The 25,207-nt window shown below is 43.2% G+C and overlaps 1 protein-coding gene across 4 annotated transcripts in view; it reads right to left on the bottom strand.

Moving 5' to 3' along the window:
• GRIPAP1 (GRIP1 associated protein 1) overlaps positions 1 to 25,207 on the bottom strand; it is a 108,958-nt gene that overhangs the window by 47,321 nt on the left and 36,430 nt on the right. For 2 of the 4 annotated variants that reach the window (XM_070741215.1, XM_070741216.1), the window contains exons 13-21: positions 25,032 to 25,124; positions 21,791 to 21,925; positions 19,666 to 19,761; positions 18,363 to 18,575; positions 13,851 to 13,964; positions 13,588 to 13,665; positions 8,385 to 8,480; positions 7,125 to 7,181; positions 5,092 to 5,191 (exon numbers count right to left, since the gene is read on the bottom strand). In XM_070741215.1, coding sequence (XP_070597316.1) covers positions 5,092 to 5,191; positions 7,125 to 7,181; positions 8,385 to 8,480; positions 13,588 to 13,665; positions 13,851 to 13,964; positions 18,363 to 18,575; positions 19,666 to 19,761; positions 21,791 to 21,925; positions 25,032 to 25,124 — 982 coding nt within the window. The remainder of the gene's footprint in view (positions 1 to 5,091; positions 5,192 to 7,124; positions 7,182 to 8,384; positions 8,481 to 13,587; positions 13,666 to 13,850; positions 13,965 to 18,362; positions 18,576 to 19,665; positions 19,762 to 21,790; positions 21,926 to 25,031; positions 25,125 to 25,207) is intronic. The other 2 variants (XM_070741217.1, XM_070741218.1) reach the window with 1 other exon arrangement.

Genomic DNA, 25,207 nt, shown 5'->3' with positions numbered 1-25,207 from the left:
AGGGTGAAAAAACTTTACAATGTGATAGGAAGCATAGCATTTTTCTCTCAGAGAAGATCAGGGCAGATATTTGTGGAACTATGTGCTTTTTTTTTGGCAATGTTTGCGTACTGCCACAATCCAATGCAATTCCTGGTGCCTTACATAAGAGCAATCACACCAGTCAAAACAGAATCAATACTGCATTAAAAAATACACCAGATCAGCTAATACTACTCAACGATGTGTCTACCCTTCCAACAGCAATTACAAACTGAGCCCTGTATATGAAGCACATCATATAAAGGACATCAAGATAGGCACCAAATATATCTCTGGGCAGTGAAGGGCTACCAAAATTTTCACTACCACACTGTGGGCATGGCTTATGCAGGATGCCCTGCATTTTCTTTCAGCATCTTTCAGTGCAAATTTGGTGCTCTAGGGTGGAGCTAGATTTTCGCTACCGCACTGCGTCCCACCCACCTCCGTCCAGGCAGTAGCCCACCCCTGTCTTTCGGCAACAGCTACTCCACAATGAAAGTATTATCACAGATAAACTCTGCCTCTGGGGACCTAGAGCTCACCAACCTCGGGCAGGGTGTGTGGAGAGGAATGGGGTAGAGAAACTGATCCTCTTTCTCAGAATCAGGGTACGAGGCAGTCCTGGAGATACCAGGTAGTTAAGCCACATAGGGCTCTATAGCTTAAAATTAGCCCTTTTGAATTACACCCCAAAACATATTGGAAGCCAATGCAGGACTTGCAAGAAGACCATCACATGGATATGATGGCTTAAACATACTAATAAACAGCCAGCAGCATTTTGCACCAATTTCATTTCCCATGCAGCCTTCATAGATGCCCCTAGGTTAAAAAAAAACCCATTGCAATAATCTAATTTCCAGTTGATGGGGGTGTGAGTTATTTTCACCAAACTCTCCCACTCCAATTAGGGCCACAACCTACACAATTACTGAAACTGGATAAAGGTTCCTTTGATTGCAGCTTCTAACTGCAGATCTAGTCTAACAGTAGCAGTAGGAAAACAGTAGGAAAACCCTCAAGCCACGGACCTGTTTCTTCAAAGTGAGTGCAACCCAGAATAATAATAGCAATAGCATTTAGACTTATATACCGCTTAATAGTGCTCTTACAGCCTTCTGTATAGCGATTTACAGAGTAAGCATATAACCCCCAAGAAGCTGGATCCTCATTTTACCCCCCTCGGAAGGAGGGAAGGCTGGGTCAACCTTGAGCCGGTGGTGAAATTTGAACTGCTGAACTACAGCTAACAGTTAGCTAAAGTAGACTACAGTGCTACACTCTAACCACTGCATCACCCTAATTCTAATAGGAGCTAATAAAAGTCAGATTTTTTTACAAAAAATATTCTTCAGTTGTGCCAGAATACTGTTTGTTTCATTCCATTCAGATCTGCACCAGGATCAAGAACTCCACCATATTTCCTGCTTGATCTGAGGTGTGTGTGTGTGTGTGTGTGTATGTATATATATATATATATATATATATATATAGTGGTACCTCTACTTACGAACTTAATTCATTCCGTGACCAGGTAGTTAAGTAGAAATGTTTATAAGAAGCAGCACTTTTTCCCATAGAAATTAATGTAAGAGCAAATAATACGTGCTATTGGGAAAACCACAGGGAGGGTGGAGGCCGTTTCCTCCCAGGAGATTCCTAGAGAGGCCCCACAGAGGCTACTCCCTGCCTTTTCCAGCCATTTCCTCCCAGGAGATTCCTAGGGAGGCCCTACAGAGGCTTCTCTCTGCCTTTTCTGGCCCTGTTTCCTCCCAGGAGATTCCTAGAATGGCCCCACGGAGGCTTCTCCCTGCCTTTTCCGGTTACAGTTTCAGAGGTTCGGATTTGTAAGTGGAAAATGGTTCTTGAGCAGAGGCAAAAAAATTCTTGAACACCTGGTTCTTATCTAGAAAAGTTCGTAAGTAGAGGCATTCGTAGGCAGAGGTACCACTGTATATGTATATAAATGAGGTCATGGGTGGGTTCAACTTAACTTTGCCACCAGTTCGCATCGTGACATTCACACGCACCCCCATGAGCGATTTCACTTCCACGCATGCTCAGAGGATGGATTCATCCCAAAACACAACTGAGGAGCTGATCAGCTGTGCTTTGGGCAAACAAATAAGGGTTAGTACATTATTCACCCGGGGATGGGCGAGAGGGCTTTTTTCACAGCACAGAACAAGGAGAAGCACTCAAACACAGGAACATCACCCAAAATTCAGAAAAAAAGATGGCGGCGAGCACAGATCTGTCACACCAAAATTACATCATCAGCAGTTTAGTTTAATAGTTTAAGCGATCTGGTCCAAACTGGGAGGTATCCCACCCGTGACTGAGATATAAGCAACATATTAATACACCACCCCAAGTTAATAAGATAACCCTCTTTCATCTGCTTTTTTAAAATTTACATGAAACGGTTAGATTTTCAAAATTAGGAGAAAGAAGAGCAAATATTGCAGCACCCAACAAAGAAGCAACCAGATGACCAGCCTCTCTTTCTCTACTGGTTGGAAACACCCACCCAGACAAGAGCAGAAACATATACAGTGCCTTCATCCTCCAGTCCTTGCAGATAATTCAGAAGTGCCAGTATATCATTTTATTTGTTTGTTTGTTCTATTTGTTTGTCTGCCAAAACTGATACAAGATAGCAGGTATTGATATAAACATAAACATGAGCAAAGTAGGTACAGAGGGACGGTAGGCACAGTGGTGCACTTATGCACTCCTCTTACAGACTTCTTAGGAATGGGGTGAGGTCGACTGTAGACTGTCTAAGGGTAAATTTTTTGAGGTCATTGGTACTACATGCTAAAAGCTAAAGGAACCAAGAGGGATGCACTCTTCTTGCCTAACAAAGCCGTCAAAAGCCATTCATCAGAGTAATATGTTACATTTCCCAGGCCTGAATCCAGACTAAAAAAAGAGGTTAGGACAGTGATGGCGAACCTATGGCACGGGTGCCACAGATAGCACGTGGAGTCATATCTTCTGGCACGCAAGCCGTTGCCCTAGCTCAGCTGCAACCTGCATGTGTGTACTGATCTGGTAGGACATTTTTGGCTTCCACAAAGCCTCCGGGAGGTGGGGGAGGGCATTTTTACCCTCCCCTGGCTCCCGGGGAGCCATTGGAGCCTGGGGAGGGCAAAACACGAGCCTACTCCCATTAGAAGTTGGGAAAGAGGCCATTTCCAGCCTCCAGAAGGCCTCTAGTGGGCAGAAGAAGCTGTCTTCACCCTCCCCAGGCATTGAATTATGGGTGTGGGCACTCACGTGTGTGCAATAGTGCACGCCCATGCTCTTTCGGCAGCCAAGGGAAAAAAGGTTCACCATCACTGGGTTAGGATAATCTACTTTCCTTAAATTCTGCAGCTGATGCCTCCTCTACATCCTTCCCACAACAGGGAAGATTGGAGAGGTAATGGAAGCTCTCCGATGCTTGGATCCCAAAAAGGCTTCGTTAAGAAAAAAAAAATACACTGCAGCTATAAGGCTACAAGGTCAGCACCTTTCTAGTGAGGTGCTGACTATCTCCCCAACTCAACTAGTAGATCTGGAGTTTGCCCCACAAGGGATGGATCTCATGCCTCAACACATCCTATAACTTTTCCCTAGAGTTCGGAACTCCAAATGAATCCCAGATAGCATTATACAATATTACCCAATCAACCCTTCCTAGTCTGCCCAAGTAGAGCTCAGATTTTTGCATATCTGAGCAATTTTATTGGCAAACCATTGCAAAAGTAACTCATAGCAGCTGCAGATGGATCGTTGTGCCTGCTCTTTCTCCACGGGGAGCAAAGGTAGAGGAAAGCTGGCACTTGGCTGCCTTGCTTTTGCCACAAAAGCCTGAGCTCCAACAGAGGTTTACGAATAAATGTGTCTTTCAAAGCAGATTTCTAAAGTTCCCAAAATACATTTGTAAAAAAAACCCAAAAAAACATGCTAAATTAGTCATCCTGTTGAAACAAAAAGAATGTTTTTGAGGTCGTTGAGTTCCGTTTTGAAGGCAAAATGACTTAAAAACTAGGAATATTACCTAAATGAGCAAAACGTAAACCCACTAAAATTATTCAGTACTTAAAGGATTCTAGACAAGAGGCTGAAGTTACTCAAACACAAAGATACTATCTTTTCTGCTGGGCTCTCTGGTAGGAGCCTCCCGAAAATTCAAGGGTACAAATTTCAGACACACACACGTTTGAAAATTCAAAACAATGTTCTTTATCCCAAAATTCAAAATAAACTAAGCACTCTTTTTGTATTGCAAAGAGCACTTGTCCCAAAACAACCGGGTAGTCTGTACAATTAACCTTAAGCAGTCATTAAGTACTTAGCTAGCAGCTTTGAAGAAACTTCACACTCTTTCTTCCAACAACGTGAGACACACACGCAAGACACACGTTGCTCTGCTTTGCTTTCAAAGGCGTAAAAAATCAACAAAGTCCAGAAACCAGCAACACAGGATTCCTGACGAACTGAGATCAGATATTCTTCCACAATGGCCAAACCCATATGCTGCTATTTATAGCAGTAGCCCTAATTACTGGAGCCCCACCCAAACACAGGTGGCCACTCTTATCTCCTGTAATATGTCCTTACTTGGTCTCTTCTACGCATAATTCTGCGCTTGCGTGGGTCCAAAACGTCTTCATCCGAATCAATGGAAGAAAAGGGAGATTGAGTGCCTGGGCTGTGTGCCAAGCCCCCCTCTTCCAAGTCACTCCCACCTTCTTCTTCATCCGAGGAAACTAAACTCTGAACTGACTCTGTCGGCAATAACACAGGCCTGTGACATGTTGAAGTTTCCCCTGCATCCACCTCCACATTCCCTGGGGCAGGAGCTGGGCCAGAGCCAACCACAACACTATCCAATACCAAAATTCAGAATAAGAAGCCAGCTTTGCATTTGAGAATTAATGGACCTAGTGGATCCTTTCAAGGCCATCCAATTGAATTCCAACATATATAGTGGAGAGAGGAAAAAATACCTATACTCCTGTATACCCAAAGCCATTGTCCCCTCTCTCCTCTGCAGCCATGAGGGCTGCCTCTTACCTGTCCTACTTTTGCTGTTGGTCAAGATCTCCTGTAGTCGCTCCTGGAGTTTATCTGCTCGCTTCCTTTCTAGATGAAGCTGCCTTTTGAGGTCCTTCAACTGTTTGTGGGGAAGAGAGAGATGCGGAGGAAATCAAGGTTGGATTCACTGATGCTTAGTCCCAACCACTGGCTGTCCCACCCCCAATTTAGCCTTCTTTGCACAAGATCAGCAAATAAGCCTGCTATTCAGCACACGCATAATACAGGAAGGCCTCAGTTAACTAACATAACTGGGGCCAGGACACAGTCATCAAGTATAAAATCATGCGACCCTGCTGGGTTACAAAAGTACTTCTGGCAGCGCTGGTTGCAGCCATTGTGAATTGCGCACGGCCATTAAGCGCAATATCACATGGCTGTGACCTTTGACCTCCTGTCGACTTCTTTGTTGGAAGCCAGCATTGAAAATCACAAATAAGCGATTGTGTGACTGACTACAAGGCCCCCTGGCTGTCAAATTGTGCATCAGTGGCCAAATGCACAAGTTGTAATCACGTGAAATATAGTCTGGAGGACAGAAGGAAAGGGGGGACATGATCAAAACATTTAAATATGTTAAAGGGTTAAATAAGGTTCATGGGGGAAGTTTTTTTTATTGGAAAGCGAACACAAGAACAAGGGGGCACAATCTGAGGTTAGTTGGGGGGGAAATCAGAAGCAACGTGAGAAAATATTATTTTACTGAAAGAGTAGTAGATGCTTGGAACAAACTCCCAGCAGACGTGGTTGGTAAATCCACAATAACTGAATTTAAAACATGACTGGGATAAGCATATATCCATCCTAAGATAAAATACAGGAAATAGTATAAGGGCAGACCAGATGGACCGTGAGGTTTTTTTCTGCCGTCAATCTTCTATGTTTCTATGTGAATGTGGGGGCACACTACAAGAACTTTGAGGGATGGCCATAAGGCCCCTTGTTGAGTACCACTGTAAGTCTGAACCAACACTGAATGAGTGGTCACCAAGGTCTACCTGTGTTTCTCTTTCATTACCATTGGATTGCAAGCACATATTCTATATAAAATGATAAGAATTGCATTTTAATTTCTGTAGGTAGTGCATTCATGTGGATGGACACGAGGACATCTTGGAACCGCAACACTGCGATTAAGATCAGAAAGTACAACACAAGCAATCTTGAAGACTTTGGAATCTGGCAATTGGCCAGATATCTGACCGATTTAGCAATCTGCAGTTGGTGGCATGAACTCAGCTTAACACCTGAGCAGCCAGAACAATTTCTCAGGATGAAAGGAAGAGGTTTTCCAGTAGTGTCAGGACCATGAAGATACTGTCCATCAAGTGAACCTCCGGAACTATCTTTCTTCAAGCAACTTACATTATTCTTTCTAGTTACTTAAATAACCAGCAGCGGTGAGGAGAAGCCAGACCAGCGTGAAATGTAGCTCAGTGGAGTAAGAGAAGTGGGTGTGACGCCATTGCAATTTAATGTGTTTAAAATGAAGAGTGTTGGGTGTTTGTTCCATTACTCTAGTAACAATAAAAATCGTTCCAGAAAACAAATGGTTCTTGTTTGCCGACTTTGCCAGCTTCACAACAGGGTCCGATGTTTCCAACCTTCTTTTTTAATTGATGGTGGTAGACTGGAGTTTAGCAGGTTTGTCTTAAAGCCTGCCAGCCATTCTCAACCTTACATTTCCTTCAGGTTTCACAAAGAGGATGGAACAAAAATGGTCCTGTCCTGATAAAATCACCTGAGAGGTTAATAGAAAGAGGCAAAGAACAGCGTGGGGAGTGTCACAATAGCTCAATACAGCAAGACCAAGCATTCCTATATCCCCGCCCAATTTCCACGAAGAAGCTCTCCAACTTATCTCATATATCATCTATCTTTTCTTCCTTTCATATATCTTCTCCTCTACTTTTATATATTTTCTTTATATATAATACTTCATGTCTATCCTCTTCAATATGTATTGTGTATTGGACAAAATAAATAAATAAAATAAAATAAAATAAACTTACGGCTGCACTCCCTTTCTTCTCCAGGATCCGTTGCCCATCTACTGTGTCCTTCACTTCCTGCCAAAGAGACATGGACTGTTCACTTCATAAGTCAAAATGGTACATCTTCATCTTTGCAATGGCCCCTCTTTTTTGTAACACAGGGCCGCTGAGCTGCAAATAATGGGATCTCTTTCTCACCTTTAAATACCAGGGCTGGGATAGAAGCAAAGTTTCTACAACTCTGAAAATGTCATACTATGAAAGGGGGGGAAATGCACCAAAGCTGCTTCCCTTAGCTTTATCTCCAATCCTGATCATTTTCTAGGACAGTGATGGTGAATCTATGGCACACATACCACAAGTGGCACGCGGAGCCATATCTGAAGGCACGCGAGGCGCTGCCCTATGTTAGCTCCAGCATGTGCATAGCAGCTGATTTTAAGTCTTCTTTTTGGCTGTTTTTGCCATCCCCAGACTTCAGGAAAGCCTCTTGAACCCTCGGGAAGGGAGAAAATGGCCTAACGGGCCAACCAGGACTTCTGGTTAGCCTGCTGGGCTGTTTTTTGCTGTTCACAGGCTTCCGGAGGCTTTCCTGAACCCCCAGGATGGCGAAAAATGGCCCAATGGGCCTACTGGAAGTCCAGAGGCTTCAATGAGTGCATGTATCTGGGGGCAATGCAGAGGTGATTGTGCGCATGCATGGGAGACAACATTGCATTATGGGTGTGGGCAGGCACACGCTTTCACGAGGACGCGTAGACTTTGTTGGGTTTAACCACTCTACTACATGCTTGCACTGTCTTGTAAACACATCTCTATGGTCAGGTCGCAATTAACTGACCAGTGTGTCACCTTTTGATGACCAAAAGGGGCAGGTACTCTGCAGACTATATAAACCCGGCTTAGATGAACTCTAAGATTCCTCCCAATCCTTACATTCTGTGATTCAATCATTCTCTTGAATACAATGAGCTGTTCTACCCTCAGATGTAGCAGGGATCAGTTTCCTTCTAGCCAAACCAGGAGCTGCATTGTTTGGAAGCCTGTGTTCTGATCACTCCAGGAACTACTGCAAAAGCCTCAGCTTGGATTGGAGAGGGACAGCGGCGCCCTCTGTCTACCGATGCCAGTGTACTGCAACCACACTGGAGGAGACATACCGGTAATTCATAAGGTGGGCAAGCCCTGGCAGGAAGGGAGGGAACAGATGGTCGAAGGACTTGCGTCCTGCCAAGCACCGGTTCCTGGAGGAAGCTGGCAGGGTTAGGGCATACACACCTGCTTCAGCCGGTTGACTGCATCCACGTGCTCATTCTTGGCTTTTTCAATCTCTCTCAGTTTTTCTTTAGTGGCCTCCACCTCTTGGTCTTTCAGCTGCAGAGGGAACAACCCAGTTGGAGCAGGAGAGACAGGAGTCAGGTGGTTAAAAGGCAGAGAAAGGTTCCCAGGTTACTCCTCTTACATGAAAAATATCAGCAGCTGGGAAAGGGCATTTTCAGTGGAAAAGCACAAATCGCATGGCTAAAATCTACTATACAGTATAGCTATTTTTCATCCCTGCAAGGGGGAGGAAAAAGCTGCTAACATGTGAAAGGAGCCCAAGTGGCAACAATGGAGAAAACTGGAAAAGCATAAAAGGCTGATTGACATATTGCTTGCTCACTCATTCATTCATTCATTCGTTCGTTCATTCGTTCATTCATTCAATTTCTATAGCACCTATCTCAGTAATTCTCCTTTCCAAGGGCTCTGATCCATTGCTCTGCACAACAGTTCCCCAGCAAGAACTGTTAAAACTTTAGAGTTGCTGAACATGGCATTTCAAGCTATATTCTCAGCCTGCATTTATAATCCAAAGAGGTTTCAGGGATTCTTTAAGGAACTCTGATGGGCATTTAGTTAGTATGTTATGATTTTTATTAAAACAGACCTGATTATGTTGGGGGAAAGATCAAAAGCAACGTGAGAAAATATTATTTTACTGAAAGAGTAATAGATCCTTGGAACAAACTTCCAGCAGACGCGGTTGATAAATCCACAGTAACTGAATTTAAACATGCCTTGGATAAACATATATCCATCCTAAGATAAAATACAGAAAATAGTATAAGGGCAGACTAGATGGATCATGAGGTCTTTTTCTGCCGTCAGTTTTCTATGTTTCTATGTTCCATTCCCATGTCCACCCCTTGCCACCAAGTGCAGGGATCATAGTGAGGAAATTCACAATAGCAAAACAGATTTCAATTAGTCAAGTAGAACCTCTCTTTCTGGAGCCAAAAGACCGATAATATGAGGCTGGTACTGGTATGGGAGAATTACACAAACTCAAGTTTAAGGTAAGCTCCAAAGTAGTAGTAGTAATAATAATAATAATAATAATAATCATTATTATTATTATTATTATTTATTAGATTTGTATGCGGCCCCTCTGCGAGGACTTGGAACGGCTCACAACAAATAAAACATCATATACAAATCCAATGTTAAAAAGTCTTTTTAAAAAACCCTATTAAAACAGTCATACAACCCAAACACACCATCCCTAAACTCAGTCAGCTAAGGATATATCAATTCCCCCATGCCTGGTGACTTACATGAGTTTTCAAAAGTTTGCAAAAGGCAAGGAGGATGGGGGCAGTCCTAATCTCCAGGGGGAGCTGATTCCAGAGGGCCGGGGCCGCCACAGAGAAGGCTCTTCCCCTGGGTCCCGCCAGATGGCATTGTTTCGTCGATGGGACCTGGAGAAGGCCAATTCTGTGGGACCTAATCAGCCACTGGGATTTGTGTGGTGGTAGGCGGTCCCGGATGTATTCTGGTCCGATGCCATGTAGGGCTTTATAGGTCATAACCAACACTTTGAATTGTGACCGGAAACTGATCGGCAGCCAGTTAAATTACAATAACACTTAACCATAAAAATTTAGACTTATATCTAAAGGATTTACAGCCCTTCCTGAGCTAAATTATAGGTGATTCACTGCCTTTGCCAAAGGTTATGTGCTGGCTGGGAATCTTGGGGACTGTACTACCAAACATGCCTGAGGAAGACTGATATTAACCTACCTGCCCACTCCCCTGTAGATCATACAAATCAAACACCAATACAAAGTACTGTAGATTAAAATGCCTCCTCAGCAGTATTAGTTCAAAAGCCTTTGTTTGTTACCAGTTGCTTCAGGAATACCACTTTTTAATGAAAGAGAAAGTTGACGACAAGACTAGTTGAAAAAAATTGCATTTACATAGTTACTGTTGCTGTTTTATAGAGAAGAGAGCAGCGATTCTGGAGGCTTTTTTTCCTAGACAATACTGGCCTCTCTACGGATGACCAGGGCATCTACTGTAACAGAGCTTTTCCAGTACAGATCTTGCTTTAGATATGGACATTTCCTCACCCTTCTGACATCTGCTCATGCCTATTCTAGTGGTGGGTTTTAACTTACCTCGCTGCCAGTTTGCTTTGCATGCGGGCACACTTCTTGGTGCTAAAAACTGAGCTTCTACGCAGGCACAGAAGCAAAAAACAAGATGGCACCACCTATGGCACCTCTGAGAGAGCCAGTTTGGGGCCTATCTAGCCAGCCATCGCTGTCAGTTCGGTGAGCAGGAAGAAATTTCCACTACTGGTTCTATAGAGTCGGTCCGAACTGGCAGGAACCTACCTCTGGCCCTGTCCTGAAGAGGTTCAACCTCAGGCAGGTTATATAAGATATAAGGTGTAAGTTATATAATGTAAGGTACAATTAACAAATAAATGCTCACATCCTGCCTATTTTAAAAGGGTTGCAATGACAAAGGGTTTCCACTTGTATCCTAAGATTTTTATTAATATTGATTGTTTCTTCACTGCTTAGTTGACCCCTATGACAATCATTAAGTGTTGTACCACATGATTCTTGACAAATGTATCTTTTTCTTTTATGTATGCTGCGAGCATATGCACCAAGACAAATTCCTTCTGTGTCCAATCACACTTGACCAATAAAAATTCTATTCTATTCTATTCTATTCTATTCTTGTGTTCCCTGTGAAAGTCTTGAGCAGTTTGTCACTTTCCAGACTTCCTCTCAGTGACTGTTTAATCAAAGGAAAGATTGATACCAAGGACAAGGATAACATTTCTGCTTCTTTTTTTTAATATTATATTTGTTTCTATGTAACATTGTTTTTTATTATTGTTGTGAGCCGCCCCGAGTCTTCGGAGAGGGGCGGCATACAAATCTAATAAATAATAATAATTATTATTATTATTATTATAATTATTATTATTATTTCTCCCTACAGCAATTCAGTCATGGAATTTCTCCCCCCCAAAAAGTCTATCTAAATCTGTACTCTCAGACACCAAGCAACCCCCCCCCCTTTTATTTAAAAATTCAACCCATATCATGTACCATTTCCAATTTTTTAATATGCTCTTTTAATTTTGATTATTCTGACTTTAGTTATAAACTCAGTCGGGAATCCAATTTGATTAAAAACTAGTGTAAAAATATTTCAGAAAAAGTCACTAATTTCACATTAATGAAAGTGGTGGTCCTGAGCATTTCAGAAAAGCTCCATGGCATGATTTTTAGAACTGTTGTGTGTGGAGAACCCGTGGCCCTCCGGGTTTTGTGAATTACAATTCCCAGAATCCCTCACATCAATCTCATTGGCTGAGATTGCTGGGAAGTGAAGACAACCAACAATGAGGGCTGCAGATCCTCCTGCTGTGTAACACATTATCCACATCCAGAGGGGACCAGAAATCCATTAGACCTAGCAGCCAATCCACTGCAGATGAAAGCAAGCTGCTCATCAGCCCCATATCAACCCCATATTATTGGCTGCAATAAGTCACACCTAAGCAGACAAAAACCCTTAACTAAGAATTTGGCAATGTTATGCCAGACAGCATGGAAGGAAACTTAACAGATTTAAGACAAGGAAACATAACAGATTAACAAAGTTGGAAGGGACCTTGTAGGTCTTTTAGTCCAGTGTTTCCCAACCTTGGCAACTGGAAGATATTTGGACTTCAACTCCCAGAATTCCCCAGCCAGCAAATGCTGGCTGGGGAATTCTGGGAGTTGAAGTCCAGATATCTTCAAGTTGCCAAGGTTGGGAAACACTGTTCTAGTACAACCGCCTACCCAAGCAGGAGACACTATACCATTTCTGACAGGTGGCAGTACAGTCTCTTCTTGAAAGCTTCTACTGATGAAGTTCCCACAACTTCTGAAAGCAAGCTGTTCCATTGGTTGATGGTTTTCATTGACAGAAAATTTCTAAATTGAATCTCTCCTTGTTCAGTTTCCATCCATTATTCCTTGTCTGGCCTTCAGGAGCTTTGGAAAATAGCTTAACCCCTTCCTCTCCATGACAGCCCCTCAAATATTGGAACAGCACTGCTATCATTTATTATTATTTATTTATTAATCAGATTTGTATGCCGCCCCTCTCCGCAGACTCGGGGCGGCTAACAACAATAAAAAGACAATGTAAACAAATCTAATATTAAAAATAATCTAAAAAACCCCAATTTAAGGAACCAATCATACATACAAGCATACCATGTATAAATTCTATAAGCCTAGGGGGAAGGAAAAATTTCAATTCCCCCATGCCTGACGACAGAGGTGGGTTTTGAGGAGCTTGCGAAAGGAAAGGAGGGTGGGGGCAACTCTGATATCCGGGGGGAGTTGTTTCCAGAGGGTCGGGGCCGCCACAGAGAAGGCTCTTCCCCTGGGTCCCGCCAGACGGCATTGTTTAGTCGACGGGACCCGGAGAAGGCCAACTCTGTGGGACCTAACTGGTCGCTGGGATTCGTGTCTCCCCTGGTCCTTCTCTTCACTAGTCCAGCCATGTCCAGTTCTTGCAACCGTTCATTGCAAGTTTTAGCCTCGTCCCTTAATCATCCTAGTTGCTCTTTATAGAGTCTTTTTTTTTATAGTGTGGTGACCAAGACTAGATGCAGTATTCTCAGGGACAGCCTTCTGCTGCACGAATCCCAGCGACCAGTTAGGTCCCACAGAGTGGATCTTCTCCGGGTCCCGTCAACTAAACAATGCCGCTTGGCAAGACCCAGGGGAAGAGCCTTCTCTGTGGCGGCCCCGGCCCTCTGGAACCAACTCCCCCCCCAGAGATTAGAATTGCCCCCACCCTCCTTGCCTTTTGTAAACTACTTAAAACCCACCTCTGCCGCCAGGCATGGGGGAATTAAGATTCCCTTTCCCCCTAGGCCTTTACAATTTTATGCATGGTATGTTTGTATGTATGTTTGGTTTTTTATATTAAGGGGTTTTTAATCGTTTTTAGTATTGGATTATTATTGTACGCTGTTTTATGATTACTGTTAGCCGCCCCGAGTCTTTGGAGAGGGGCGGCATATAAATCCAATAAATAAAATAAATAAATAAATAAAATTCTACGTGTGGTTTTAAAGGAGATAAATCTCAGTCGTTTCGAAGAATAGACAATCCGAATCACCCAATACCTGTAAATCAGCTGCATGCTGCTCTTTACAGATTCTCATGGCTTCCATGTGTTCCTGCTGGTGCTTCTCTATTGACTCCTGGGGAAGAGGAAGAAAACCAGAGGCTCAATAAAAGGCTGGAAAGGGAACCTGACTGGCCCATACAGAGAATGCCACTTCTAATTCATGCCCCATGACTGAGACGCAAAGTTGGATCAAACACAAAACCTGGATTTCTACAACTGGAACGGAGTTGCTACCCCCTTCCCCTTCCAAATCAGTACCTCTGCCTCTTTAAGCCGCCGTTCAAACCAGCCCTTGGTGCCATCCATGGACTGGATATGGAGCCGTAGCTCTTCCACAGTTTGTTGCATGGATTCCAGTTCTTGACTACGAGCCTAGGGAAGGAAAGGAAGGAAAAGACTGCAGAGAATCCCAAAAGGAGAGGAAATTAAACATAGAAACATAGAAGACTGACGGCAGGAAAAGACATAATGGTCCCTCTAGTCTGCCCTTATACTACTTCCTGTATTTTATCTTAGGTTGGATATATGTTTATCCCAAGAATGTTTAAATTCAGTTACTGTGTATTTACCAACCACGTCCACTGGAAGTTTGCTCCAAGCATCTACTACTCTTTCAGTAAAATAATATTTTCTCACGTTGCCCCAACTAACCTTTCCCCCAACTAACCTCAGATTGTGCCCCCTTGTTCTTGTGTTCACTTTCCTATTAAAAACACTTCCCTCCTGAACCTTATTTAACCCTTTAACATATTTAAATGTTTCAATCATGTCCCCCCTTTTCCTTCTGTCTTCCAGACTAAATCAGTTGCATGCTGCTGTTTATCCCAGGCATGTTTAAATTCGGTTACTGTGGATTTACCAACCACGTCTGCTGGAAGTTTGTTCCAAGGATCTACTACTCTTTCAGTAAAATAATATTTTCTCATGTTGCCTTTGATCTTTCCCCCAACTAACTTCAGATTGTGTCCCCTTGTTCTTGTGTTCACTTTCCTATTAAAAACACTTCCCTCCTGAACCCTATTTAACCCTTTAACATATTTAAATGTTTCGATCATGTCCCCCCTTTTCCTTCTGTCTTCCAGACTATACAGATTGAGTTCATTTAGTCTTGCCTGATACGTTTTATACTTAAGACCTTCCACCATTCTTGTAGCCCGTCTTTGCACCCGTTCAATTTTGTCAATATCTTTTTGTAGGTGAGGTCTCCAGAACTGAACACAGTACTCCAAATGTGGTCTCACCAGCGCTCTGTATAAGGGGATCACAATCTCCCTCTTCCTGCTTGTTATACCTCTAGCTATGCAGCCAAGCATTCTACTTGCTTTTCCTACCGCCTGACCACACTGCTCACCCATTTTGAGACTGTCAGAAATCACTACCCCTAAATCCTTCTCTTCTGAAGTTTTTGCTAACACAGAACTGCCAATGCAATACTCAGATTGAGGATTCCTTTTCCCCAAGTGCATTATTTTACATTTGGAAACATTAAACTGCAGTTTCCATTGCTTTGACCATTTATCTAGTAAAGCTAAATCATTTACCATATTACAGACCCCTCCAGGAATATCAACCCTATTGCACACTTTAGAGTCATCGGCAAATAGGCAAACCTTCCCTACCAGACCTTCCCCTATGTCACTCACAAACATATTAAAAAGAATAGGACCCAGAACAGACCCTTGTGGCACACCGCTTGTAACCTGTCTCTGCTCAGAATACTCGCCATTAACAATAACTCTCTGATGTCTATGCTTCAGCCAGCTTGAAATCCACTGAACTATCCAGGGATTAAGTCCAATCTTCACTAATTTATCCATCAGCTCTTTATGTGGAACCGTATCAAAGGCTTTGCTGAAGTCCAGATAGGCAATATCCATGGCACCACCTTGATCCAACACCTTTGTGACATAGTCAAAGAAATCAATGAGATTAGTCTGACATGATTTGCCTTCAGTAAAGCCATGCTGATTTGGGTCCAATAAGTTATTGTTTTTTAGGTGCTGATTTATCCTCTTTTTGAGTAGAGTCTCCATCATTTTAACTACAACTGATGTCAAGCTAACTGGCCTGTAGTTACCAGCTTCTTCTCTACTGCCCTTCTTGTGGATAGGCACAACACTGGCCATTCTCCAATCCTCAGGAACATCTCCTGTTAACAGGGATTGGTTAAACAAATCAGTCAGGGGGGTAGCAATGACAGATCTGAGTTCTTTAAGAACTCTGGGGTGGATGCCATCTGGACCCATTGCCTTATTTATCTTTAATCGTTCAAGTTCTTCTAAGACATCGGCTTCTAAGATCACTGGAACTGAATCCGTACAGCTGGAAGCAATGCTATATCCCCCTATAGTATTATTTTGTAAGGTGTCTTTTGAGAAAACTGAACAGAAGTAGCTATTGAAATGGTCAGCGATCTCCTTATTCCCATCAATGCATGTATTATTCCCAGTACTAAGCTTTGTGATGCTGCAGTTTTTCTTCTTCCTATCACTAATATATCTGAAGAAGGTTTTATCCCCCTTCTTTACAGATTTTGCAATTTCTTCCTCTTTTGAGGCTTTAGCAGCATATATTATCTGTTTCGCCTCCTTCTGTCTCATTTTATACACCTCCCTATCAGCTATACTTCCAGACTCTTTATACCTCCTATAGGCAGCCTTTTTTTCATTGACTATAGCCCTTACATCATTGCTAAACCATAGTGGTTTCTTCTTCCTTTTACCTTTAGTTATTTGTCTTACATACAGTCCAGTTGCTTTTAAGATGGCCTTTTTTAATACAGTCCACTGGGTGCTCGCTCCTGCCATTTTATCCCTCCCCTTTAATTCATTATTTAAATATTCCCCCATTGCATTAAAATTTGCTTTTCTGAAATCTAATACTTTGGTTGCAGTGTAGGATTGCTCACAATCAGTTTTTACATCAAACCACAAGCATAGATGGTCACTGCAACCTAAATTTTCTCCCACCTTGACCTCTGAAACCCAATTCCCATTTGTAAAAACTAAATCTAGAATATTCTCCCCTCTAGTTGGTGTCTTAACCAGCTGTGCCAGAGCTGCTCCTGTAAAGGCCTCTACTATATTCTTACTTTTGCATGTAAGGGCACTGGGGATATTCCAGTCAACATCAGGCATGTTGAAATCACCCATAACCACAATATCTCCCTTTAGTGCCATTTGGGTAATTTCATCCACCATCTTGTTGTCATATTCCTCGGATTGCCCTGGAGGCCTATAGATCACCCCAATTCTAATGACAGAACTGAACACAATATTCCAAATGTGGTCTCACCAGCATTCTATATAGCGGGATCATAATCTCCCTCTTCCTGCTTCCTTCTAGCTATGCAGCCAAGCATCCTACTTATTATTATTATTATCATTATTTATTAAATTTGTATGCCGCCCCTCTCCGCAGACTCGGACTTGCTTTTCCTACCGCCCGACCACACTACACTGCTCACCCATTTTGAGACTGTCAGAAATCACTACCCCATAATCCTTCTCTCTGGAGTTTTTGCTAGCACAGAACTGCCAATGCAATACTCAGATTGAGGATTCCTTTTCCCCAAGTGCATTATTTTACATTTGGAAACATTAAAGGCACCTCCTAGAGCAGTGATGGCAAACCGTTTTTCGGTTCACTTGCCATAAGGCTGTGTGTGCATGTGCTAGCATGCGAGTATGTGCCCATACCCATTCCCTCCACGCACACATGTGCACCCCCGCACTGCCCTTGTGGATGTACACAATCCTCCTCATCCATGCACACAGGCCCTACAGAAGCCTGCAATGGTGAAAAAAACGTCCAAATGGGCAAACCGGAAGTTTGAAAAGTGGATTTCAGATTTGCCTGTTGTGCTGTTTTTCGTACTCTGGGGGCTTCGGGGAAGCTTCCTGAAGCCCCGGAGTGTGAAAAACAGCACAAAGGGCAAACCGGAAGTCCGTTTTCCCAAACTTCTGGTTTGCCCTTTGGGCAGTTTTTCACGTTCCGGGGCTTCAGGGAAGCTTCTGGAAGGTGAAGCAGCCTTCCTCAAGGCCGAAAACCAGCTGGCTAGAATGCACATGTGCAGTGGAGCTGATATAGGGCAACGCTTTGCGTGCCCTCCAATATTATTATTATTATTTATTAAATTTGTATGCCGACCCTCTCCGCAGACTCGGGGCGGCTCACAGCAGTAATAGAAAACAATATACAATACAAATCTAATATTACAAAGTTAAAAACCCATAATTTAAAAAACATGCACACAACATACAATACATAAACTATATAGGCTTGGGGAAGATGTCTCAGTTCTCCCATGCCTGATGGCAGAGGTGGGTTTTAAGAAGTTTACGAAAGGCAAGGAGGGTGGGGGCAATCCTAATCTCCAGGGGGAGCTGGTTCCAGAGGGTCGGGGCCACCACAGAGAAGGCTCTTCCCTTGGGTCCCGCCAGACGACATTGTTTAGTCGACGGGACCCGAAGAAGGCCGACTCTGTGGGACCTGACTGGTCGCTGGGATTCGTGCGGCAGAAGACGGTCCTGGAGATATTCTGGTCCGATGCCATGAAGGGCTTTATAGCCCTCCAATATAGCTCTGCATGCCCCCTAGGTTCACCATCATGGACCTAAAATGTCCTTTGTCCCATGTGTGTGTGTGTGTGCGTGTGTGTGTGTGTGTAACAAAACAAAATCATGTGTCTTGAAATGCTCAACGCTACTGGGAAAGGCAGGAAAAGAAGCCCAACTTCTGACCCTTAAACCTTGAGTGTGGCCCTGGTACCTTCTCCTCCTTGAGCTGGCCGCGCAGTTCGTCCTCTTGCCGCTTCTTGTGCTCGTGCAGTTCCCGCAGCTCGCGCTCATAGCGTGCCCTCACCGCCAGCATCTCTTTCTCGTGCTGCAGACGGAGGTTGCCGAGCTCTTCCTTGTGGCGCCCCTTTTCTTGCTGGGTCTCAATGGCCATCTCGTCTAGCATGGCCTTGCGTTTCTCTGCGGTCTGGAAAGCAGAGACGGCACAGCTCAGCCCTACGTCCCACTTCCAATGCAACAGGGCAATAAGGATTCAGATATTACAAAAAAAAAAAAAACCTCATCCCTTTCAGCCCCTGAGTATAAAACCAGGTACACAGCTAGTCCTCAACTTACAGCACTTCCATTTAGTTCAGCTTAGTTACAATGAGGCTGGAAAAAAAGGGACTTATGGCTGTTTTTCACCCTTAAGACCATTGATGGCAGTATCCTTCTGGTCATGTGATCAAAATTCCCATGCTTGGCACCTGACTCATATTTATGGCCGTTGTTAGTACTATGTACATAACTAGTTGGGTTTCGCAATACACACTGCTCAAAAAATAAAATAAAAGGAACACTTAAACAACACAGTATAACTCCAAGTAAATCCAACTTCTGTGAAATCAAACTGTCCACTTAGGAAGCAACACTGACTGACAATCAATTTCACATGCTGTTTTTGCACATTCGACTTTGTACAGAACAAAGTATTCAATGGGAATATTTCATTCATTCAGATCTAGGATGCTTTGAGTGGTCCCTTTATTTTTTTGAGCAGTGTATATAAACAAACTAACAATGTATGCTTAAATGTATTGAAAGACTACAGATTTAAGAGTTAGTGTTGCAGATTGCCGTAAGAGGGAGCCTGAAGCGTGATTCTCTCTCTCTGCTATTTCTGCTATTTCTCTGTGACTGATGTAGTAAGAAATGTGTATTCAAATGATGGTTTATGTATTTGTAAGCTGAACAAGTAAGGCTTACAGTATTGTTAATATATAGAGAGTTATTGACTGATTTAACTGTGTATGGACTGTTCAACTTGACTACGATATCTGCCAAAATAAATAATATTTACACACTTTAATGTATCTGGTTTGTATGACTGAGTCATAACTCATTTTGCCAAATGATAAGTGCGCTTTGAAGATAAATGAAATCAGTTTAGAAACCTTGATGCAGAAAGGGAGAAAGAAGCAGGCCATGGTCTGGCATTCTTCTGCTCATATGCAAACGACAAGCCATGACTGATGTTGTCTGAATGAGCCACAAAGTATACCTCCGATCTAGCTTACCTTCCGTACGTCATCAAGCTCTTGTAATAACCTCTCCTTTTCTTGCCTGAGTTCTTGAACTTGCTCCATAAGACGAGTATTGCTCCGGAGTGACTCCTACAATAAAAGATGAAGATAATAAAAAATTCGATCTTCTAAGACAATTCTTTTGTTTATCGGCACCATGGTTTCTTCAGAGGCGGTCCACTGCCTCAGAAAGAAGAACAGCAACACCAATAAACAAAGAAAATCTACCACAAGAAAAGCCCTGGCCCAATTCCATATTATTGGACTATCAAGAGGATTATAGTAACCAGCTACAGAAAGGACTTTCGGCCCTCCCACTTCCATTCTAGGCTAAGTCCTTGAAAGTACGAGTGAAAACTTTTTCAGCTTGGGAATTTGTTGGGTGAATTACCTAGGCTCCTTTCACACTGAGAAATTTAAAATAAGATTCAGGATTAAAATACCAACCATTTGAAATGAAAATATACAGTATGTGGGATATTGGGAAGAACTTTGCTTTTAAAAAAAAATATTGAAATACAGTGGTACCTCAAGATACGAACCCCTCGTCTTACGAACAACTCGTGATACGAACCCGGGGTTCAGAAAAATTTTGCCTCTTCTTACGAACTTTTTTCCAGTTACGAACCGGCGTTCGGAGACTGCTAGGAAGCCGCGCGGCTGTTTTAAAAGGTAACAGCCGGGCGGCGGGGCTTCCCAGAAGCCTCCCGAACGCCGGTTCGTAACTCGAACAAAGTTTGTAAGAAGAGGCAAAAATTTTCTGAACCCCGGGTTCGGTTCGGGAGGTTGCTGGGAAGCCCCCCAGCCCGGCTGTCACCTTTTAAAACAGCCGCGCCGCTTCCCAGCTGTCTCCCGAAGCCGAATGCGGAAGTTCGGCTTTAGCGTTCGGCTTCAGGAGACAGCTGGGAAGTGGCGCGGCTGTTTTAAAAGGTCGCAGCCGGCCTGGGGGGCTTGCCAGCACCCCCCCCCCTGAACCCGGGTTCGGGGGGGGTGCTGGGAAGCCCCCCAGGCCGGCTGTCACCTTTTAAAACAGCCGCGCAGCTTCCCAGCAGTCGCCGAAAGCCTTTTTTTTGCGGGGGGTTTTTTGGTTGCACGGATTAATTGACTTTACATTGTTTCCTATGGGAAACAATGTTTCGTCTTACGAACCTTTCGTCTTACAAACCTCCTCCTTGCACCAATTAAGTTCATATCATGAGGTATTACTGTATATACATTAAAAAAAATACAGAAAAAATAGAACACAAACACAACATACAAACACATATATATATACTTACTTACTTACTTACTTACTTACTTACTTACTTACTTACTTACTTACTTACTTACTTACTTATTAGATTTGTATGCCACCCCTCTCCGTAGACTCGGGGCGGCTCACAGCATACAATAAGACAATTCATAACAACTCTAATAAATTTTAAAAACATTAAAAAACCTCCATTACTAAACCAGACATACACACAGACACACCACACATAAATTATATAGGCCCGGGGGGAGGGAGGGGGAATGACTCAATTCCCCCATGCCTGACGGCAGAAGTGAGTTTTAAGGAGTTTACGGAAGGCAAGGAGGGTGGGGGCAGTTCTAATCTCCGGGGGGAGCAGGTTCCAGAGAATCGGGGCCGCCACAGAGAAGGCTCTTCCCCTGGGATCCGCCAGACGACATTGTTCAGTCGATGGGACCCGGAGAAGGCCAACTCTGTGGGACCTAATTGGTCACTGGGATTCGTGCGGCAGAGGGCGGTCCCGGAGATATACACAGGGAAAAAAGTGAGAGGACCAAAATGGGGGCTGGAATTGAGGTGGCCGTTGGAAGGCCAACAGGAGTAGGAGAAAGAGATCCGTAAAGGGATCAAACAACCAGAAGTCGACTGTAAAAAATGTAAACACTGGCAAAAGGGCATGAGACGTAGCAAAACAGTCCCCTGGTGCCATACATATTTACTCCTTCTTTTTCTCCGTGCCATAAAGGTTCAAAACAGGGAATTTTGCAAAGTGTGCATTGGAGGGAAGGAAATACAGAATGTGCAAATAGCTGGCTGAGCCTTGCAAGCTGCAACATGATGCTTGGCTACCACAGGGCTGTCTGTGGACCTAATGCCCTGGCCCACCTGCAATTGTGTGTTGAGGTCATCCCTCTGGGCAGCCAATGCCTCCTTCTCATTCTGACGCTGCTGCAGCTCGTCTCCCAAGGTGGCCACCTGTTCTCGCATCAGATTCATTTCTTGAGTCTTAGATGTCTGGATCTACAGGGCAAGAACATGACAAGACAAGGAAGAAAAAGTTAACAGACCTTTCTGAAAAACCACATGGCACTATGACCTACTCTCCCAAAAGCACACCTGGAACACTGTGGGATTTTCCTTTTCCTTAAAAAATAACTAGAAAACCACTTTCCCCCCCACTCCTCCTACCAAGCACATGTCCACATGCCACTGAGCTCTCATGTACTTTCTTTATTTTTTTAAGTTTCACAAGAATATTTTACGTTCACTGGTACGTGTAAAAACGAAGGGTGCTTCTTTGATGTTACCTATTACAAACAATTATTGACTTCATTCTTAATTAAAGTTTACAAACCACCTTTAAATTCAGTACAATAGGAATGGGACAATAGGAGTTATTAATGATTAATTATGATGGGTACACACACGTTTCTTAACAAGAGAACAATAAAATGAAATGAGAAACTGGGAGAACTGCATGGCTTTGCCACTGGCTCCTATTCTCCTAATCTTGGACAGGATTGTTAGCTCATCTGTATCAAGCTTCATTAGTTTAACTTACAGGAAAGTGTTTTTGATACGAGATGAATTTTTAAATATTTTTGAAGTGCAAATTAGCCTGAATTTTTTACTTTCCCCCCCTTTTTATTAGTCTATATTCCAGAATGTGGAACTGTGGAATTTATATAAATTATGATAATTTGTAGTTGAATAAGAATTCTCAACACTAGCACATTTTTATCAGTTTCGCAAAGGATTATCAAAATAGTCACAAATACCGAGTGATTTCTGACTAGCCGGATTTCATTTTAAAAAGGTAAATTATAGATTTTATAATTATGTTATCATGGATAACTTCCCTTTAAAAACTAAAATTTGGCTAATCGGAAATTACTCTGAGCTTTTGGCCTACCGAAAAGAAAGAATTCTTTAAAAGATTTGTAGCACTTTCAAGCATGAAATATAGTGTAGTTCTTGCAATATCATAGATTCCAAGGGTTTTATTCCCATTTTTCTTTAAAATGTAATTATTATCCAGAAAGATGCTTAAATACAGGTAACTTTCATTTGGGCAATGGCATCACACAATATTCTAACAACCTTTCCTCCACATTCTCTTAAACCAGACTTCTGTGATCTACAACCTTCCAGATGTGGCAGGAATATAATTCCCATAATTTCCAGCTAGCATGTCTTACACCTAGAGTTTGGGAAACTTCAAAGTGCTAGAAGAAGTGTCAGGTCTAAGCTAATGTGTCAATAATGGCAGATAATCATACAGTAGATGTAGAGGTGGGTTCCTCCTGGTTCACCTGAACTGGAAGTGACCCACTGGTGATGTCACAATATCATCATGGAATCAATTAGGTCAGTGCTGGTCCACGGGCGCCACCATCTTGTTTTTGAATTTCTTTGGAATTTTTTTTTTGAGGGGGATTGTTTTTTCTTCTGAGCATGTGCAGAAGCTGAGTTTCTAGCACTGTGCATGTGCTCGCCATCTTGTTTTTGGCGGGGATTTTTTGGCATTGCACATGTGCACGCCCACGCAACGTGCCCATGCAATGTGAGGACGCAAACTGGCAGCAACTCACCCCTGAGCAGATGTGATTGTTGGCACAATCTATCCATGTCCTAAACTAAGAAAAAGGAATTTTGTCCTGTCGTGAATGACAAATCTACAGTCTGTGATATTTTCATCACATCACCATAGCTCCTAATCCCCCAGGACAGACACACACAACAGAGAGAGAAAAAGAGAGAGAATTACAATGCAATCTCAGTCACTTTCTCCTAAGGTGATACAGGCCACTCCACAGCTGGACAACACAACTCACTTTAAAGAAGCATTCCCCTCAAACACTTAGATCAGTGATGGCGAACCTATGGTGCTAATGCCACAGGTGGCACGCGGAGCCATATCTGCTGGCACGTGAGCTGTTGCCCTAGCTCAGCTCCAACATGCATGTGTGTGCCAGCCAGCTGATTTTTGGCTCACACAGAGGCTCTGGGAGGGCGTTTTTGGCTTCCAGAGAGCCTCCAGGGGGATGGGGAAAGCGTTTTTACTCTCTCTCCCCCCCACCCCCCGGCTCCTGCGAAGCCTTTTCAGCTTGGGGAGGTTAAACGCGAGCCTATTGGGCCCACCAGAAGTTGGGAAACAGGCATTTTCCAGCCTCCAGAGGGCCTCCAGGAAGTAGGGGAAGCTGTTTTTGCCCTCCCGAGGCATTGAATTATGGGTGTGAGCACTCCCACATGTGCGATAGCATGCATGCACGCTCTTTCAGCACCCGAGGACAAAAAGGTTCGCCATCACAGATGCTTCTTATTTTGGACAAGCCATGAGGAATATTGTTTTTATCGTTGTTGTGAGCCGCCCCGAGTCTTTGGAGAGGGGCGGCATCCAAATCTAATAAATTATTATTATTATTATTATTATTATTATTATTATTATTATTAATTCCTGTTGTTTATAGGCATGAGACAAGTAAAAATTGTAGGCTTCATATAGGCTTAACCTAGTTTGTTTTGGGTTTTTTTTAAAAAAAAACCCCAACTCTTCCATAGTCTAGAAAAAGGGAATTTGGGTCGGTCCCAAATCTTCCTATGACATAGTTGGTACTGCCATTTTCATTAGCCACTCAAAAAAAGATGCACAAATGGCTTAAATGGGCGGTCATCCTTGCTAAAGAGAAGCAGTAAAGAGATTGTGCAGTGATGGAGTGAGGTGAATAAGTTCCTTAAACCAGAATCAGTGTGATATAGCGGTTGAAATACCAGACCAGGCTTGGAGATGTTAAAATTCAAATTCCCAGTTATACATGAAGTTTAGAAGATAATTTAGAACCTGTCTACTCTTACCCTATCTTAATAGGAAAGGTTGAAAATCCATGCATATCTCTCTCACACACACAGTACTGTATACAGGATGAAGGGAGGAATGTAAATGCAACGAATAAAACAGGAATTCTTCACACCACATTGTTGCTGGTCATTTAGCCTCCCTTATGCTGTAAATATAATACACATTAATCCTCCACCCCACCCCCCTTCCAGCCTTCAATTTCCTCATCCTCACCACCACCTTCTATGCCCCCCTGACCAAATTGGCTCAGAAGGCAGGACCTGGTACCTGTTCTAAGGCTGCAAGGTTGGTTCTCAGAGCATCATTTTCAGCCAGAATGGTCTCAACCTGTTCCTGGCTCTCCACACTTTGGCAGGCAACCTGAGGGCCCATGAAGTACAGGATGGGCAGTGGAAAGGAAGGAAGGGAAGAATGAGAGACAGAGAGAGAGGGATGGAGAAGGG

This window comes from Erythrolamprus reginae, chromosome 2, assembly GCF_031021105.1.
Source record: "Erythrolamprus reginae isolate rEryReg1 chromosome 2, rEryReg1.hap1, whole genome shotgun sequence".
NCBI lineage: Eukaryota > Metazoa > Chordata > Lepidosauria > Squamata > Dipsadidae > Erythrolamprus > Erythrolamprus reginae.
The sequence above is the reverse complement of the archived record's forward strand: the minus strand, read 5'-3'. Positions and strand labels throughout refer to the sequence as shown.